Genomic DNA, 16,610 nt, shown 5'->3' on the forward strand with positions numbered 1-16,610 from the left:
CTATTCTTTTCAAGAAAATCTGTACCCAGGAATAATTGCCCTTCACGGATACTTTCCATTCCACCAGACTTCTGTTCTGCCCACTCTACTTACATTGTCACAGCATATCACTTACATATGCATTTGCCATCTTCTGTTAATGATATGTTGTTTGGCGAGTCCACCTCCCAATGCAGGTGTTTCCTCTTTTCCCAGTGTTCATCATTTTAAGGACAGGATTTCCGTTTGACCTCACTTCCAACTGTTTATTCCCAGACATGCTTGTTTTGTTCAAGATGTCAGGTTATTCAGCAATTACTTCCAAATTTCACATATGGAAACAATGTTGTTTTAGTGGTACAAACCACCAGTTAGCATTTCTGACACCCTGGTGTTCCATGACCTGCCTTGATTCTTCCCCTATCTCCCCAGATGTCCTAGCAAATGGGTAGGTATTCTAGCAAAGAGGACAGTAGACCAAATCGTAATTTTTTTCCTGAAGGCTATAGACACAAACTAAATGGTCAACATATTTTGCATAACTATGAGTTCTGTGTGCACACACATTGATTTCAGTTATTTGTCATCTGGGGAAGCACATCTTCCACTCTTTACTATTGTTGCAGCCCTATTATGGTTTGTTTTTTTAAAAACCAAACAAAAAACCTTTATTGTAAGGACTTGCTGAAGCCATCTCACCCTTTCCCACCAGCTCTGACAATCAGCTGTGTGTGTATATATGTGCATGCAGGAATGCACGCATGCAGGACAGAAGCTGAACAATAAAGTGTGACAGGTCACCCTTGCCACAGCTGCAGACAGGACATAATGTTGAAGGAAGTGAAATAGCCACAGCCAGCCAGCTGTTTGGCAATACATTGTTCATGGGGCAGTGGTGTGGCTAAATCCTTTTGTACATGTTCACAATAACATATAATCTCCTAATGTCAGGTGAGCCATTGGTTTTGTTACTTAAAGTGGCCATCAGTGGGATTATCTTGTAACATTTAATTTTGTAGCCATATTGAAGCAAGAAGAGGAGCTATCAGACCTACTGTGAAAATGAGCTTTTTGACCTCCCAGCTAGTATCCTTGCTTCCTAACCGTTAATTTTCCCAGCTATGGTCCTGAGATTTCCCCATCATTAAATTGCCTGTTGTTAGTGATAAACGAGAAAGTGACTGTGTGTGTGTGTAGCTAGTAAACAAGCATCAGCAGAAAGGCCCTGCTAGCTGAGAGACTGTACTGCAGGTCTCCATATTATGTCACTGAAAGGCAGAAAGCTTGCCTGAGTGTGTCCACTTCTGCACATGGAAGGCCTTGCCAGTTTTGGAAGAAGAATAGCAGATCCCCTCTCCAGGTTAGTGGATCTACTCACAGCTTTGGATCCTGCACAAGTACATGCATGTAAAACAGCTGTTATATATGTTCAGTTGCTCTACAGCATGTGTAAAATATTGGTGAATTGGAGGCTATAGTTACACACTTCTTTTCTCATTAGTCTTATTAGGATTGAACTACATGTTTGTTTGTTTAGTACATTTATATACTGCCCCACAGGGATGTGCACAAACTGGTTTGGAGGCCCTTTTATGGACCTTGAACTGGTTCAAAAGCCTGTCGGTTCACTGGTTCGAAGGTGGGGGGGATAGCTTTAAGAACTGGGAAGAATGCTCTTACTGCCCTGGGCATGTTTTCCCCACCAGCACTGTTAGAAAACAGTGCCGTGGGGCAGCAGCATACCTCCTTGCTGCCCCAGTGCATGTCGGACGGGAAGAACCCGGTGCAGGGGTATGACGTGCACACGTGCACCGGGTACTTCCAGTCCAGTGTGCACTCAGGTGGCAAGAAAGTACACTGCTGCCCTGTGGGACTGGTTTTTAACACATTGCTAGCAGGAGAAATGCGGCAAGGGGTGGGTAAGAACATCCTCCCCAGTCCTTAAAACTACCCCCCCCCCTTCGAACTGGCAGTCACCAGTTCTGTGCACATCCCTACCACTCCATACAAAAAAGTTCCTGGGTTAATGTTAAAACAATTAACATAATTAAAACCATTTAAAATACAATAGAAACTCTATGTTAAGTGGGACATCCATGCCTGAATAGGCCAGTCAACTTTTTAAAATCTGAAATGCATTTGTAAGGGGCTATTTCCCCCAAGCAGCAACACAGGAGTGGAGATACTTAAGCCTTTGAGCCTTGCCATTTTCCTGATCAAAATTAGCTTGATCTCCATGGAACAAGCTGCTTGCTTGCTCTAAGGAGGAAGTATTTATAGGTATCTGCACAGCCTGGAGAAAGGACATGATTTGAAACCACATGGTGAGATGGGCTAAACCATAATACACCATCCCCTCTTGCTGTTGAAGAAATCTGCAGCTGCTCTTCATCCCTACCCACAATAGCAATAGCAATAGCAATAGCACTTACATTTATATACCGCTCTATAGCCAGAGCTCTCTAAGCGGTTTACAATGATTTAGCATATTGCCCCCAACATTCTGGGTACTCATTTTACCGACCTCGGAAGGATGGAAGGCTGAGTCAACCTTGAGCCCCTGGTCAGGATCGAACTTGTAACCTTCTGGTTACAGGGCGACAGTTTTACCACTGCGCCACCAGGGGCTTTAAATTGTGTGATTATGTTGCATTTATATTTTTAATAAACAAACATGTCATTAGACTACTAAAGAATGTGTTTGTGGCTAGAATTCTAAGCCTTTTTAGTGTGGCTTGACTTTTCTTTCTGTTTTCTTTACACCAGTCATCTACACTGTCATTCGTTTTCTAAGAAAATATTTTATTAATGCATGTTCATGTACTTGGACTATTACAAACAGCCCTAGGCTGGAGCTTCTGTTGTTATTTGGGAAGTCTAATGACTTCCCCCTGACAGATGTCTTCCACTCTTCCCTTCTATCCAGCTGTGATCATCTTAATGTCATTTACCTTTTGACTTGAAGGGTAGACTTTTCAGTTTCATTCACGGTTGTGTCGCTGATCAGTTCTGATGGAGCACTCGGGCATTCTATCGCTTGGATGTGAACCAGTATATCTCTTTCATTAATATTTTATCTTTAATTTAATATCAGTCCTTTGGAGGCACACAAGTAATTGCTTTTAAAAGTAAAATGAAATGATTACTAGTTGAAAGTAATGCTGTAACCTGAGGAGAGGCTAAAATATGTGGATCTGCAAATCCCATTATGCAAAACAGGTTTACTGTTATAGGTGGAGAAGCAAAAACATTAAATATTCCTCTTTACTTCAAGGTGCTTGGACACAGTCTGTCTCTGTTCCCTTTTTTGTCCCCCCCCTAAAAAAACCCAACCCTCATCAGAACCTTATGTGAAAGAAGTATATATTTACAGTTGTATAATTACTGTAATGAATCAACAAGGCAGGGGGAAATCCTATGAATCTAGTGGAAAATAAACAGACACTCTCATTTGAATGAGACAGTGAGGATAAAGGGGGAAAGGAAAATTAAGCCAAAAAGATGGAAAGTATTGCAAAGACAGAGATGCTATTGGGTCATCATTTGTGACTTAGGTCCAGATATTAGGGAGAGGCTTCTTTATTTGCAGTTTTATTGCACATGTTAAAAGAATGCAAGAAAATGTATTCCTGTATTCTTGTTTTTATCTGCCAAATAGCCCAGATGGAGGCAGCTGTGTGGCTGCCTGTTCAAGTCCAGGGAAAAGGGGCTCTTTCTTGCCAGAGGGGAAAGGTGGGGGTGGCCTTTGTATGTTTTTCAGGTGAGACACATCTCAGTGGTTGAGCGCATGTTTTGCATTTAGAAGGCCCCAGGTTCAATCCCTGACATTGCCAGGTGGGACTGGGAAACACTTCTATCTACAATCCTGGAGAATACTTCTAGTCCATTCTGGCATAGGTGGACAATGGTCTGACTCAGTTTCATATGTTCATATCTAAAAGATGATGGAGGGAGGAGGGTGCATCACTGCAAGCTGATGTGGTTCAGGTGATACGTGAAAAACGTGTTCAATGAAAGCATGGGAAAGAGCAGATGAACAAACGCAAATGTGCTTTTGCAAACAAACATTACATTAAATATCCAAAAACTCTCTGATTCTGTTCCTGCTTGACATGTCACAGCACTGCTTATCAATGTATTGGATCAGACTCTATTAACTTGGCCACCAGTAGAGTAAATGGAACTAACTCACCCATGTTCTGTCCTCCATCCTCCCAAGGAATAATGCTGAGAATGTGAGAATTTCCCCATACCCCAAATGGGGGAAACGTTAGTCCCACAGGATGCCATGCTTACCGGAATAAGTAGCCAGTATTTCAGTTTGATAAGGAGTGCAGTGTCAAATACTTTGCAAAATGTACATTATTTCCCTCTGACCTTTGTGATCTCTCTTGTATTGCATTTGTAAAACTATATCTGTTTTGTTTCTGCAGGAATTTAATAGGGTAACATTGTGAGAATATAGGTAAATTAAATCAGGCTGGATGGCTTGAAAGTTGTCTATATTAGTGCTTTCCAGACCACAGGTTTTTATGTACTTATATGCAGTACATATTCTGTATATAAGAGAATGGAAGTCTTTATGTATCTGTAAGTAATTGACTGAATTAGACTGCACAGTAATTCAATGCTATATTTAGGCATATGAAAGAGCAGCTAAAACAAATTTGCTAGTCAAAAGATCTCCAGACAAGAAGTTCAGTGGCAACAACTTTGCAAGATATAAATATTTGTACTTGATCTCTTCTCTTACATACATTATAGTTGTTTTTCTTTTTTGTTTTTTAACACAAAAATTGGACAGTCTACAATGGGGCCAGTTTTATAATGGCAAAGGTCCTGGCCTTTGGAATAATTCACCCCCACCCTCGTTCTGTTTCAATCTTTTAGGACAGCAACGTGTTTCTGTGACTAGCCTTCTGGTATGCCATGGCTTGTTATTGGTTGGGACAAATCTGGGGATTATAGTAGCACTCCCAGTTCCTCGTTTGCAGGGAATCCCAAAAGTAACTGGTGAGTAGACTTTTTGATCTATTTTTGTGTGGCCCATATTGCACTATTACACAATACACAACTTTTCTAAACATTCACCATAAGATTGTGAGGGTTTGGAGGGGAAGGTATGAAAGTGCAACTCGCTGCTGTTGCTCCCCCCTCCTCTTTTTCTTTCTTGAATGGTTCTTCATAAACTCTTCCCTCAATTTTGGCAGTCTGTAAGGGCATGATCCAACCCAAACAAGCATGTTTATGCAGTATTAGTTCTAATGGGGGAGATATTTAAACACGAAATCCCAATGAAATCAATATACTCCTTCAGTGTACAGCAACCCTCACTCTGGCCTTGGGAAATATTGTACTTACATAAGAACAGCCCTGCTGGATCAGGCCCAAGGCCCATCTAGTCCAGCATGCTGTTTCACACAGTGGCCCACCAGATGCCACAGGCAGGAGTTGAGGGCATGCCCTCTCTCCTGCTGTTACTCCCCTGCAACTGGTATTCAGAGGCATCCTGCCTTTGACCTCTAGTGTCCATGGTTTTTATTTTTCTCTCTTTCTATTGGTCATGAATCATGTGCTGTATCTAGTTAGCTTAGCCTATGTATTAATCAAATATTGCTTTATTATTAAACTGGTGCCAATCGTTTTAAGCTTCTGTTGTGGGTTTAAATGTTAGATGGTTTAGAAAGTAGTAGCAGCTGGCCCAAGAGAAATGTTGCTTATATGTGCATATTGGATACAGGGAATGCTTGGAGAAAACAAGGTCAGAGACCATTTTTGAATATTAAACTCATTCTTTATTTGTCACATAACATAGGGTTTTGACACAAAATAAGTATGAGGCCATTTATTAATACCTCTCATTTCTTCCACCATGGAATCCAAGGCAGCATACATGCTGCCCTACGCAGTCACCCACCCAGGCACTGGCCAGACCTCAAGCTGCTAAGTTTCGGCCTGGTGACTTGTATCACATGCCCAGGACCTTAAAATGATAGACTGACAGTCTTTAAACATAATGTCCAATCCAGAGTCCTGTATGGTTCTTATGCACCCTCAGAATTCCAAAGCAAATGAGATTCCCCATTCACTTCAGTGGTGGGGACAGCTCTCCATGGGCATTCCATTGCACACACTGAGTGATTTGCTCCAATTGAACCGCATAAGGAAACTGGTCCTAGTGTATGGGATCTTCTTAATAACTGAGCTCTTGTGACCATTAGGAATTTCTGGACTGAAATAATGTTTTCAATGAATAATTCTGACCTGAAACATCAGATCACCATGTTTTGGAAACTGATCGCCAAGATAAGACCTGAAAAATATTCTGTAGTGCGTCAGTATAACTGCTGTGGGGGCTTTTGAACGGAGCATGTGGAGTGAGAATAAAATAAAATAAAAAGATATAAACTACCCACCAGTTAAACTATATTTCATCATGCTTGATAACTTTGGAGTGCACATACAATTCTGGATCCTGATGTACTGCTATTTATTGTTTTACGTTATGCAATTTGACTTTCCCCCCATGCATTGTTTTCCAGTTAATGTATGACTGCAACTAGTCAACTTTTCTTACAAACAAATCCCTATATCCATAGATAAAGAGAGAGTTTGCCAAATGCCCTGTCATTTTAAATCCTTTCTTTCCAAATATCATATCAATTAAACACCGTGCAGAATAAATGCCTCTGCACATCAGGATCCTGTGTATCTAAAAGTGTTCATCTGGCATTGCTAGTAAAATAAGTGCTCTGTTATGTTTCAGTAACATCAGCATCAGTATGTAAAAAAGACCTATACAACAAGGGTGGAGTAAGGTTTTTTAATTGAAAACAAGGCCTTTGGCTGTAGATTGTGGAGAAAGCATGTAATGTTAGGATAGCGAAAATGCCAACTAAAACAAGTCAGCTGATCTCTTTACTCATGCTGTTGTGAAAACAGAGAAGAACAAAGGATGAACTGTATGTCAACTTCAGCAAAAATTAGGACACGCAGAGTATATTTGTTCTAGAGTATAAGTAACAGTATATAGTAGACTGCTTTCCCTCTCCCCCAACCTCTTTGGTAAAGTGTGCCATCGAGTCAATTTCGACTCCTGGTGCCCACAGAGCCCTGTGGTAGTCTTTGGTAGAATACAGGAGGGGTTTACCATTGCCTCCTCCCATGCAGTATGAGAGCATGCCTTTGAGCATCTTCCTATATTGCTGCTGCCTAATATAGGTGTTTTCGGGGATTCGAACCGGCAACCTCTGGCTTGGTAGTTAAGTCATTTCCCCACTGCACCTTTAGGTGGCTTCAACCTCTTTGATTCTGTTATAATTCTGTACACATGCATTAGTGGTAGGAAAGAGGGCAGGACATTGTGGCTCCTTCCTGCACAAGTTGAGGATTTGAACAACCATCTGGACTAGAGAAAGTAGGTATGCAGGAGAGGTCATGGATGTGAACTTTCAGAGCCAGGAGCCCAGAACTAATATTTGCTTAGCAAAAGCTTGAAGGTGAGCTGAAAGCATTTACAAGTAGCAGGGATCTCCTTGAACCAATGAATAAAGAAGGCCTGGGTCAATGAACAAAGTAGCAATGAACATCTGCAGACATTGTATCTGCCACCTGAACATTGCCAAAACAAGTATCCCTATGGTGAGATCTTCCCTTCCTGCATTCCATAACCCTTAGGTTAGTTTATTATGCCATGCACCAGCAGAACCATCACAATGAGTATCCCTGTCCTGCTGCTGGCAGGGAAGGAAGATTCTCAATGCAAAGACACTATCTCCATATGGTGATTAACTATTTTATTTTAAGGGAACGGAAGGGGTAACGGACATGAGAATGTCATTGAAAATTATATCACTAATGTGCACAACCTACTCTTAGAGAACAGGAATTCAGCAAGTGATCTTCCAAGTCAAGGGTGTTGCAAATAGCAAGAGGGATGGTCACCTAACTCCATGTTAATCTAAAAATATGCAAAGACACTAACTTGGCAAGATTTTTATTGTGTATTTTTCATTGTACAAGGTTTACAGATGTTAGATTTGCTGTGACGATTAAATGGCTGGCAAATTAATGACAAATTATATGGATTATTTAATCAACTTTCTTTTCCTTTTGGTTACAGGAAGAGGAATGGTCTCTTACCATGCACATAATGGTCCTGTTAAGTTTCTTGTAATGGCTTCTGTGATAAACAAGCGAAGCAAAAGCAAATCAAGGCATAGTCTGAAGCGTCCTCATTCAGGATCTAAAGACGATGACCAAAAGAATATTGTTCATAATGAGAGACCCAGTTCCTCCTTAAGCAACCCAAATGACAGTGCTATTTGGCTTGGAGGTTCAGTAGGATCCATTGCCCAGCGAAGTGACTTGTCTTCCTCTTCTGGATCATTAACATTGTCTCATGGATCAAATACAACTGAACACAAGTCTGAGGAAATTGCTATATATGAGCTTTTGAAAGAAGTCTCTCTTAATCAGAGTAAAAAACGTAGATCCAAAGAAGGGAAAGCCATCTCTGTCTTAGTCATCTCTGGAGGACAAGGGCACAGAAGAGTGAACAAGAAGTGTAAGCAGCAGCGGCCTGATGAACTGGTTTCATCTGTGATGGTCTGGCAGATTCCACTATTAAATATTTAAAAATCATGGAACACTGTAACTTTAAAAGACTTATTGCTTTAGTTACAAAAGTCAAAATTCATTACAATGATTCTCTTCAAAGCAGAATCCTTTTGTGGTCATCTCAAAATGAGTTCTATTATGCTAAATAGTGATCTTGGCAAAGGTCTATTTGTGTTGAAGTGGGATTGATTGTTTACTCAAATAAGACCACATAAAAGCTCCCTTTCAGAACTGTGTTGAAAATGTTTAACTCTTAATGGTAAGTCTGTAACAGAAAAATAACTTTATGGATATTATGATCAATTTTAAGCTATTTTTACAAAGTTGCCATTATTTATATTCAAATTTTATGGCCTAGAATGCTAGATGAGGGGCAAGATTCAAATAGCATTCCACTGATGCATTTACTTTCTTAAGCAGTCTCTTCTTACAAAGCAATATAATGCATGTGCTGTACATTTTTCCAAATACTTTTGAGAAATGACTATCCCAATATAGTCTGGTAGATAACTAGTAATATAATTCCTCAAGAAAGTGACAGACAACAGAAAATGTAGCTTGACGAGATACTATAGATATATATCCTTCGAAGCAAAGAGTCAATACTAATGTTAACACTCAGTATTTAAAAGAGAATGAAGCAGAATATAAATGTTAATATTTTAGACATAAAATACATGTTTTACACCTTTTGCTTATTGAGGTGCTTTTTTTTTTACCACTTGATCATTACCAATAGTTTCCTTTCCTCTCCTTTCTAAAAAGATCTTTCACTGAATGCATATTTTAGTTAGGCTGTAGCACACAATGGTTTATGTTTTGGTGTTCTCAACCTGATTATGCCACATTCTGTTGCTGGCAATGGAATGTGTTCCAGTTCTTTGTTCAACATGTATGTTTTGAATAATAATGTGGGCAGGGGGAATCCATAGAAAACAAATATTAAATAAAGAGAGTTTTTAACATGAAGAGATCATGATGACCCTATTATACTGAGTTCAGTACTATAAAATTGTATCAATGCATGTTGAAAGTGCATGTTAATGCAGGTTTTAATCACAAATCAATTGATGTGTACTTTAGCCATGACTCCAGGCAAAATCCACTGCATAATGTGGAAAGAATCATACTATAATCCATATTTACAAGCAAATAATTTGCAAATAAGTATCCTTGCTAATAACATGACAATTATATTGCTGGCACATAGTCACACCTGTATGCTCCAGAATTGATTTCTGGAAAATAATCCAGCCATGAACAAGATACAAATGTCAGTCACTCAAGCATAAAGTTACAGGGCATGTATTCAGAGGCAAAAACTATCATCACACCTGCTGTACTTGATAAGTTAGCTCCAAATAAGCCTCAAGGCCGCTGTTCTTGAAGCAATGGACACAGGTCAGCAAAACTGCTGGTTTGCCTGATCAGTTCCAATGAGGCATAACTTTAATTGAGTCCTCGTATAAGCTTACAGATGCTGCTCTTTGCATGCTGGCATATGTGCTTTTGAAATACAAAGGCTCTGATCTGAATCGGACACATTAGGTACAATCTGTAGAAGGCTAAACCAACAGATTTCAACAGAAGGTACATTTCTGTCTCCTAACTTCACCTATTGAGTACTCCATTCATTTGGGAAATCAATGGAATAATTTCCACTGACATAAAAAGGCGCAGAATTGATCTTCTTAATTGTAACCTCTTGCATCTAAGTGCCAAAATATCTATATAGCCAACCAAGCTTCCTACTCCATGTAGCATCATTGACTTTATTGCCATTGGCCAAGATCCAAAGAATCACAAAAGCAGTTCTCTGAGCTGAAATTTTTTTTTAACTTTGCCATTCTGCATGGATATCTTTTTTTTTAATGGAGGTGAGATGGAGGAGAAATAATTAGTAATGTGGCAGTGACGAAAGGAGAAAAAAAAATCTATGATTCTACTATGTTCGCCCTTTGGATCCCAGTCACTGAATATTGTCAACAGTATAACCATTTCTATATGTGCTGCTAGATGGTATGGCAAATAATAGCTTTAAAGTATTTTATAAAATTGTATATAGGTGTGAACAAAAATGCTAACCAGTAACCAAATGCAAAATGCAATATTTCTCTTGTAAGATATTGCAAACTGGTACTGTATTGCTTCAGTGTTGGATGCAAGCCAATGGTAATGAGCTCAACAAATACTTATATGTATGAACGTGTTGCTAGGTGGGCCAGATTTTGCTTCTGATTCCACTTGAAATGCAGAAAATGCTGAGGGGGAAAAATAGGAGGAAGAGGAGCTAGTGCAACCACTACACTGCATTAAATACTTTCTAACATCTAACCATATATGTGTTATAACCTGAGCCATAAAAAATTGTATCTATGTCCAAGATAAACTCAGCAAAATGTTTAATTAAAAAAAACTGTGAATAAACAAGCCTTCAAAAAAACTTCATTACTTTATTATTTTATGAGTTAAAAGTACAGTATATGGAATATGTAAAGCAGTGGTTGGCAACATTCTCACAAAGGATTCTTCCTAAAGCCAGAATTTCCAAGGCAACTAATTTCAATATACTGAACCCTTAAATGCTTATTGGCAACAATACACATTATAATGGCTGGTAAAGCATGGAAGATGTATGGTTCTTCTTTACTAGGATACAGTATGTAATATGGATCTTGGTACTACTTAGGCAGCAAAATGTTCATCACAATTTTCCCAGGGAACATGTAGTTTGGAAGGCAGCCCTAACAAATGCATAAAACATTATAACGCCACTTTTCAAAGCATCTGTTGGAAAGCCCATATACTTGAATGGGAATCAGCCACCATGGATCTCATCGGATCTTTTGAGTTGGAGGCTGGAACCAAAGGATTGATCAGGTACACGGCAAACATGGCACAAAGTCAAGGGGAGGGTGGAGGTGTCACTAAATGGACAAGGATGTATAGCTACTAATAAACCAGGAAACAGACACAGAGCAGCCAGCACCTATGTGCAATCCAAGCATTCGGGCGGGGGGGGGACCCCCAACTTGGTTCAGTACTGCCTTCCTGGGACAATACGACTTTGAAACATAGAATGGGGCTAAATCTGTATGTAGATATCTTGCCTCAGAGAGAGGCTTCTAGGCTCATTTTCTCTTATGTGCATTTGCTTTCCACATTAAAAAAAAAAAAGAACTCTAAGGGAATAAGTCAGACACCATAAAATGCTGTGTAAGAAAAGGGAACATGAATTTCAGAGATATTAAAGTAACTCTTTTCTTGAAAAACTGGCAACAATGGCAGTTCCATCAGGACTGTTGGTTAATGTAATCTCCCCAACAACAAAGGGAAGAAAGAGCACATCAAAGCAAGATTTGAGGTCTTTTCTGGGATGGGGAATTGATTGTGAAAGTGTGTATTAGGTTTTCATAACTTCTGTGTAATGGAGCTTAGTTCATTAGGAAGATAGGAAGCTGCCATATACTGAGTCACACTACAGGTCCATCAGTATGGTCCTCACATAGTGGTAGCGGCTTCTCCAAGGTTGCAGGAAGGAATCTATCTTGGAGATGCCAAGGAGGGAACTTGGAACCTAGATATTCTTGCCAGAGCGGCTCCATCCCCTAAGGGGAATATCTTACAGTGCTCACACATCAAGTCTCCCATTCCTATGCAACCAGGGTGGACCCTGCTTAGCTAAGGGGACTAGTTATGCTTGCTACCACAAGATCAGCTCTCCTCTCTAGTTACACATTGTCCTAAGTTTTGCCTTTGTAAGACAGACTTTGCTCCATTTGCTACTTGTTCCAGAGCTGATTTAATGTCTTGAGCCATTGATGTCTTATTTGTTATTTCTCTGTGTAAACCGCCTTGAGCCATTTTTGGAAGGGCGGTATAGAAATCGAATAATTAATTAATATAATAAAATAATAAAATAAAATAAAATTTATAGGATTACTTCAAGGCTACCATATCACAACCACTGATTCTACCAGTTCCCTAGGAATTATGCCAGTCTTAAGGTTGCCAGTTTTTCCTTTTCCTGGCTGAGTCTTTGTCTTTTAAAATCTAGGGCTGTCAAGTCTCTAGGAATTGGCATAATTCTCTAGCTGACTCTTGAAAGCAATCCTGGAGATTTTAATGGCTTGCTATTCTCGAGATCAATGACCTCAAAACAGTGGTACATTTGTTGGTAACCTCCAGACTTGACTTCTGTAATGCGCTCTACGTGGGGCTGCCTTTGTACATAGTCCGGAAACTTCAGTTGGTTCAGAATGCGGCAGCCAGGTTGGTCTCTGGGTCATCTTTGAGAGACCACATTATTCCTTTGTTGATGGAGTTACACTGGCTGCCAATAGTTTTCTGCGCAAAATACAAAGTGCTAGTTATAACTTATAAAGCCCTAAACGGCTTAGGCCCTGGGTATTTAAGAGAGCGTCTTCTCCGCTATGAGCCCCACCGCCCATTGAGGTCACTTGAGGAGGTCCATCTCCAGTTGCCGCCAACTCGTTTGGTGGCTACACAGAGACGGGCCTTCTTGGCTGCTGCCCTGAGATTGTGGAACGCGCTCCCTGCTGAGATACGATCCTGATCATCTCTGGCATTTTTTAAAAAACACCTGAAAACACATCTCTTCAACCAGGCTTTCTCAGCTTTTTAAAACTTGTTTTTAAATTCTTCTATTTACTTGTTGTTTTACAATGTTTTTAATTGTTAATCATTGTTTTATGCTTTATAATTATGCTTTATAATTTTATTTTTTATAATTTATGTTTTAATTATTAATTGATTTTAATGGTGTTTTAATGTAAACCGCCCTGAGCCTTTTGAAAGGGCGGTATAAAAGTTTTAATAATAATGATAATAATGATAATAATGATAATATTGTGCAAAAGGGGGGGCAGTGGTCTACTAGAATAGCTTTGGTCTCTAATGGTCAGTAACCCTATTAACAACTGAATGATAATACAGATTCAAAAGCTAAACTTCAGTGTGGAAATCTGGTAATGCTCAAATCTTTTTTGCCTGCTGAATGGGCACCTTTTTATTAAGGTGTTTGAGGCAGAAGAGCCCTGATGGGAAAGCACAGCAATCCAACAGGATGCTAGGGTTACAAAATCACTGTGCATTGTGGAGCAGAAGGAGCAGTGTCTCATGTTTATCAGGATAAATTTAAACAACTTTTGGTGTGTACAGTGTTGATTTAGCTCAGTGTTGATTTAGGAGAGCTGGTCTTGTGGTAGCAAGCATGACTTGTCCCCATAGCTAAGCAGGATCTGCCCTGGTTGCATATGAATGGGAGACTTGATGTGTGGGCACTGTAAGATCTTCCCCTCAGGGGATGGAGCCGCTCTGGGAAGAGCAGAAGGTTTCAAGTTCCCTCCCTGGCTTCTCCAAGGTAGGGCTGAGAGAGATTCCTGCCTGCAACCTTGGAGAAGCCTCTGCCAGTCTGGTAGACAATGCTGAGCTAGATAGACCAATGGTCTGACTCAGTATATGGCAGCTTCCTATGTTCCTATCCTGTTTCAACTGCAATCACAAAATAAAAATATAAAGGAAGGAAAACTGTTTCCTAATGTCCAAATTTATACTCATTTTGTGAAGACTGCAGCATTGAAATGAAGGAGGCGGAAAGAAGGAGGTTAATACATGATGTCAGGGGTTGTTAGTGTCAGACCTTTTTGCATCTGGTTTTGTTACATTGAAGGATCATCTAGCAAAGCTACACTAGTAAAACCTATCCTCAAGAAGCTGGACTTATATCCATGGGGGGGGAAAAGCAATTCCAGAATTAGGTTTACATTATTCATTCTAGCATATGCACATCATTTGGTGGTAGTGCAGTCAAGGCCTTCAAATTACTTCTTGTTGCTGCTGCAAGGTTTTATTGTTTCTAACTATAGTGTATACAACAATATAACATTACAGGGAGCGGTTCAATCTGCTTTTAAGTCTGCACACATATTCACATGTGCATGCACACGTGTGTGCACATACACACACACACACATACACACATGCATGCGCACACGAGACTGGTACTGTACCTACAAATCTGAAAACCTCTTGCTGTGTGCGTTGGAAAGCACCAGACAGTCAGACTCCAGGCCACCAAGAGCTCAGCAAACCACAAAATCAGGTTGTGCAATAAACATTTCCCAATTACCCAAATGCATGTGCTTCCCATAACCCACTGCCAAGAGTGTTTCATTGCAGGATGACTGGAGAAAATTTGATCTTACACTGAAAGTAAAATAGTTGTGTAAAACTTGATGTTTTTATAAGGAGGGTTAGCCATGCATAAAACAAGCATTGTTGGCTAATGTTTCACTTCATGGCTTGTGCTCTGTTAAGGACAAACAGCAGCCTATGACAGTATGATTTTAAAATGGCACTGCAAGCATCATCTAAAAGAGCTAGAGCTATAGACTATTTCAACATAAGGTTGTATAGATGGATAGGGACCTTCCCCACACTTTCATGACTTTTGCTGTAGTGTATTGGGCCTGTTGTAGTTCTATTCTACACTGGTGCATACTTGTAAGACTATACATAGCCATTATGTGCAGTTCCTTTTGTCACTCTGCATCTGTCTACAATTGTCAATGGACATCTGACTGGTGGTCAGTTTGTTTAGTATGTTTCCAGGCAAAAAGGAACATACTTTAGGAAGAAGAAAACCCAAAAGGAATCTTTCTTGAAATGCATTCTCTGGATAGTAGAACGGAGCCACTGTATGGAAATGACTGTTTGTGGTAAGGACAAATAGAAATGGAAAAGCTTTAGACTAGGTGGGACTAATTTTATGATGTGGCTATTGATCTCCAAAACAGTAACATGCTTCAACTGTTCCAGCTCACTTCCCGTCTGAATCGAGCATAGAAACAAGTGCTCTGGCAGGTGCGCTAGCACCCAATTTGTTTCTGGGCTCATGTCAAGATGTTGGTGACATTTACAGTCCTAAATGTCCAGGTCCAGCATATTGAAGGAAACCGCTAAATTCAGGACAAAGAGCAAGGAAAAATACATTACCTACTGCCATACAAAAATGGCATCACTTCCCTACTGTACTTCATGAGTCATAATATTAGAAGGAATATATGCTCCAACTTCTCTCTCTTTGGAAACTGCCTCTACCTCTTGCAAGCACTTTAAAAATTAAATAAATAAATCAGATTGAACAACCATATTCTGTTCCTTGCCACACACAAGCTGGCACCTTGGTTTTCCCTCCCAGGACTATTCTTCTCTGCAGGAGTTATGCACAACTCTGTCCCCTGCCCCCATTTCTCTTGCCACAGGCAAAGCATACAAGTAAATTTAAAGAACAGGGTCCCCCTCAGCACATGCTCAAAATCAGCCCCAGGAGATTACAAAACATAAACCCATACATAATACATAAATCCCCCAAATGTCTTTCCTTTTAGCATTATAATTTAGAAAAAATTAAAATTAAAACTGTGTCTGTGATTGAGTCATTATGGATAAAACATGAGAGAGAAGTCTCTTATTGTGTCACACCACCTTAGCCACAATGCCACACGGGTTTCTAATGGGCTGAGCAACCTAACTGATAAGAAATCAAGATAAATGACTAAAGGGCCAGACTCATTCCATTCTGGGAAGGTTATTTCACATGCATCTATTTTGGTGGGATCCATGCCATTCCTAAATTCATCATGGTCTGCTTATACTTTTGTCATTTTTCACCAGCTTCGCGAAATCCAACCGGCATTCCCTTTGGTCACTTGCAACTGATTTATTCTTCAGTGCATTGTTGCATCACATCATGATTCTACTACCCCAGTATGCACACAAACAGGAGCATTGCAATGACAACAACGATCACGCCAACCACGTGTCATAACGCTCACTCACTGTGGCAGCACAGATACAAACTGGAGAAAGGTTGGATGGCTGTAGCTGCGTGCCAGCAATCTTAAGAGCACTGGTCGGGCTCAGTTATTAGTGCTTGACGACTTGCGTGGTTTTTCTGTTTTCCACCTATTGTCGTTCCAACGTGTCAC

At 40.0% G+C, this 16,610-nt stretch overlaps 1 protein-coding gene across 9 annotated transcripts in view; it reads left to right on the plus strand.

Annotated features, from left to right (window-relative positions):
- ARHGEF10 (Rho guanine nucleotide exchange factor 10) overlaps positions 1-11,028 on the plus strand; it is a 141,229-nt gene extending 130,201 nt beyond the window's left edge. For all 9 annotated transcript variants that reach the window (XM_053286169.1, XM_053286170.1, XM_053286172.1 and 6 more), the window contains 2 exons: positions 4,870-4,992; positions 8,102-11,028. In XM_053286169.1, the coding sequence (XP_053142144.1) occupies positions 4,870-4,992; positions 8,102-8,616 (638 nt within the window). In that variant the 3' untranslated portion in view covers positions 8,617-11,028. The remainder of the gene's footprint in view (positions 1-4,869; positions 4,993-8,101) is intronic.
- The last annotated feature ends 5,582 nt before the right edge of the window (positions 11,029-16,610 follow it).

This window comes from Hemicordylus capensis, chromosome 1 (genome assembly GCF_027244095.1).
Source record: "Hemicordylus capensis ecotype Gifberg chromosome 1, rHemCap1.1.pri, whole genome shotgun sequence".
NCBI lineage: Eukaryota > Metazoa > Chordata > Lepidosauria > Squamata > Cordylidae > Hemicordylus > Hemicordylus capensis.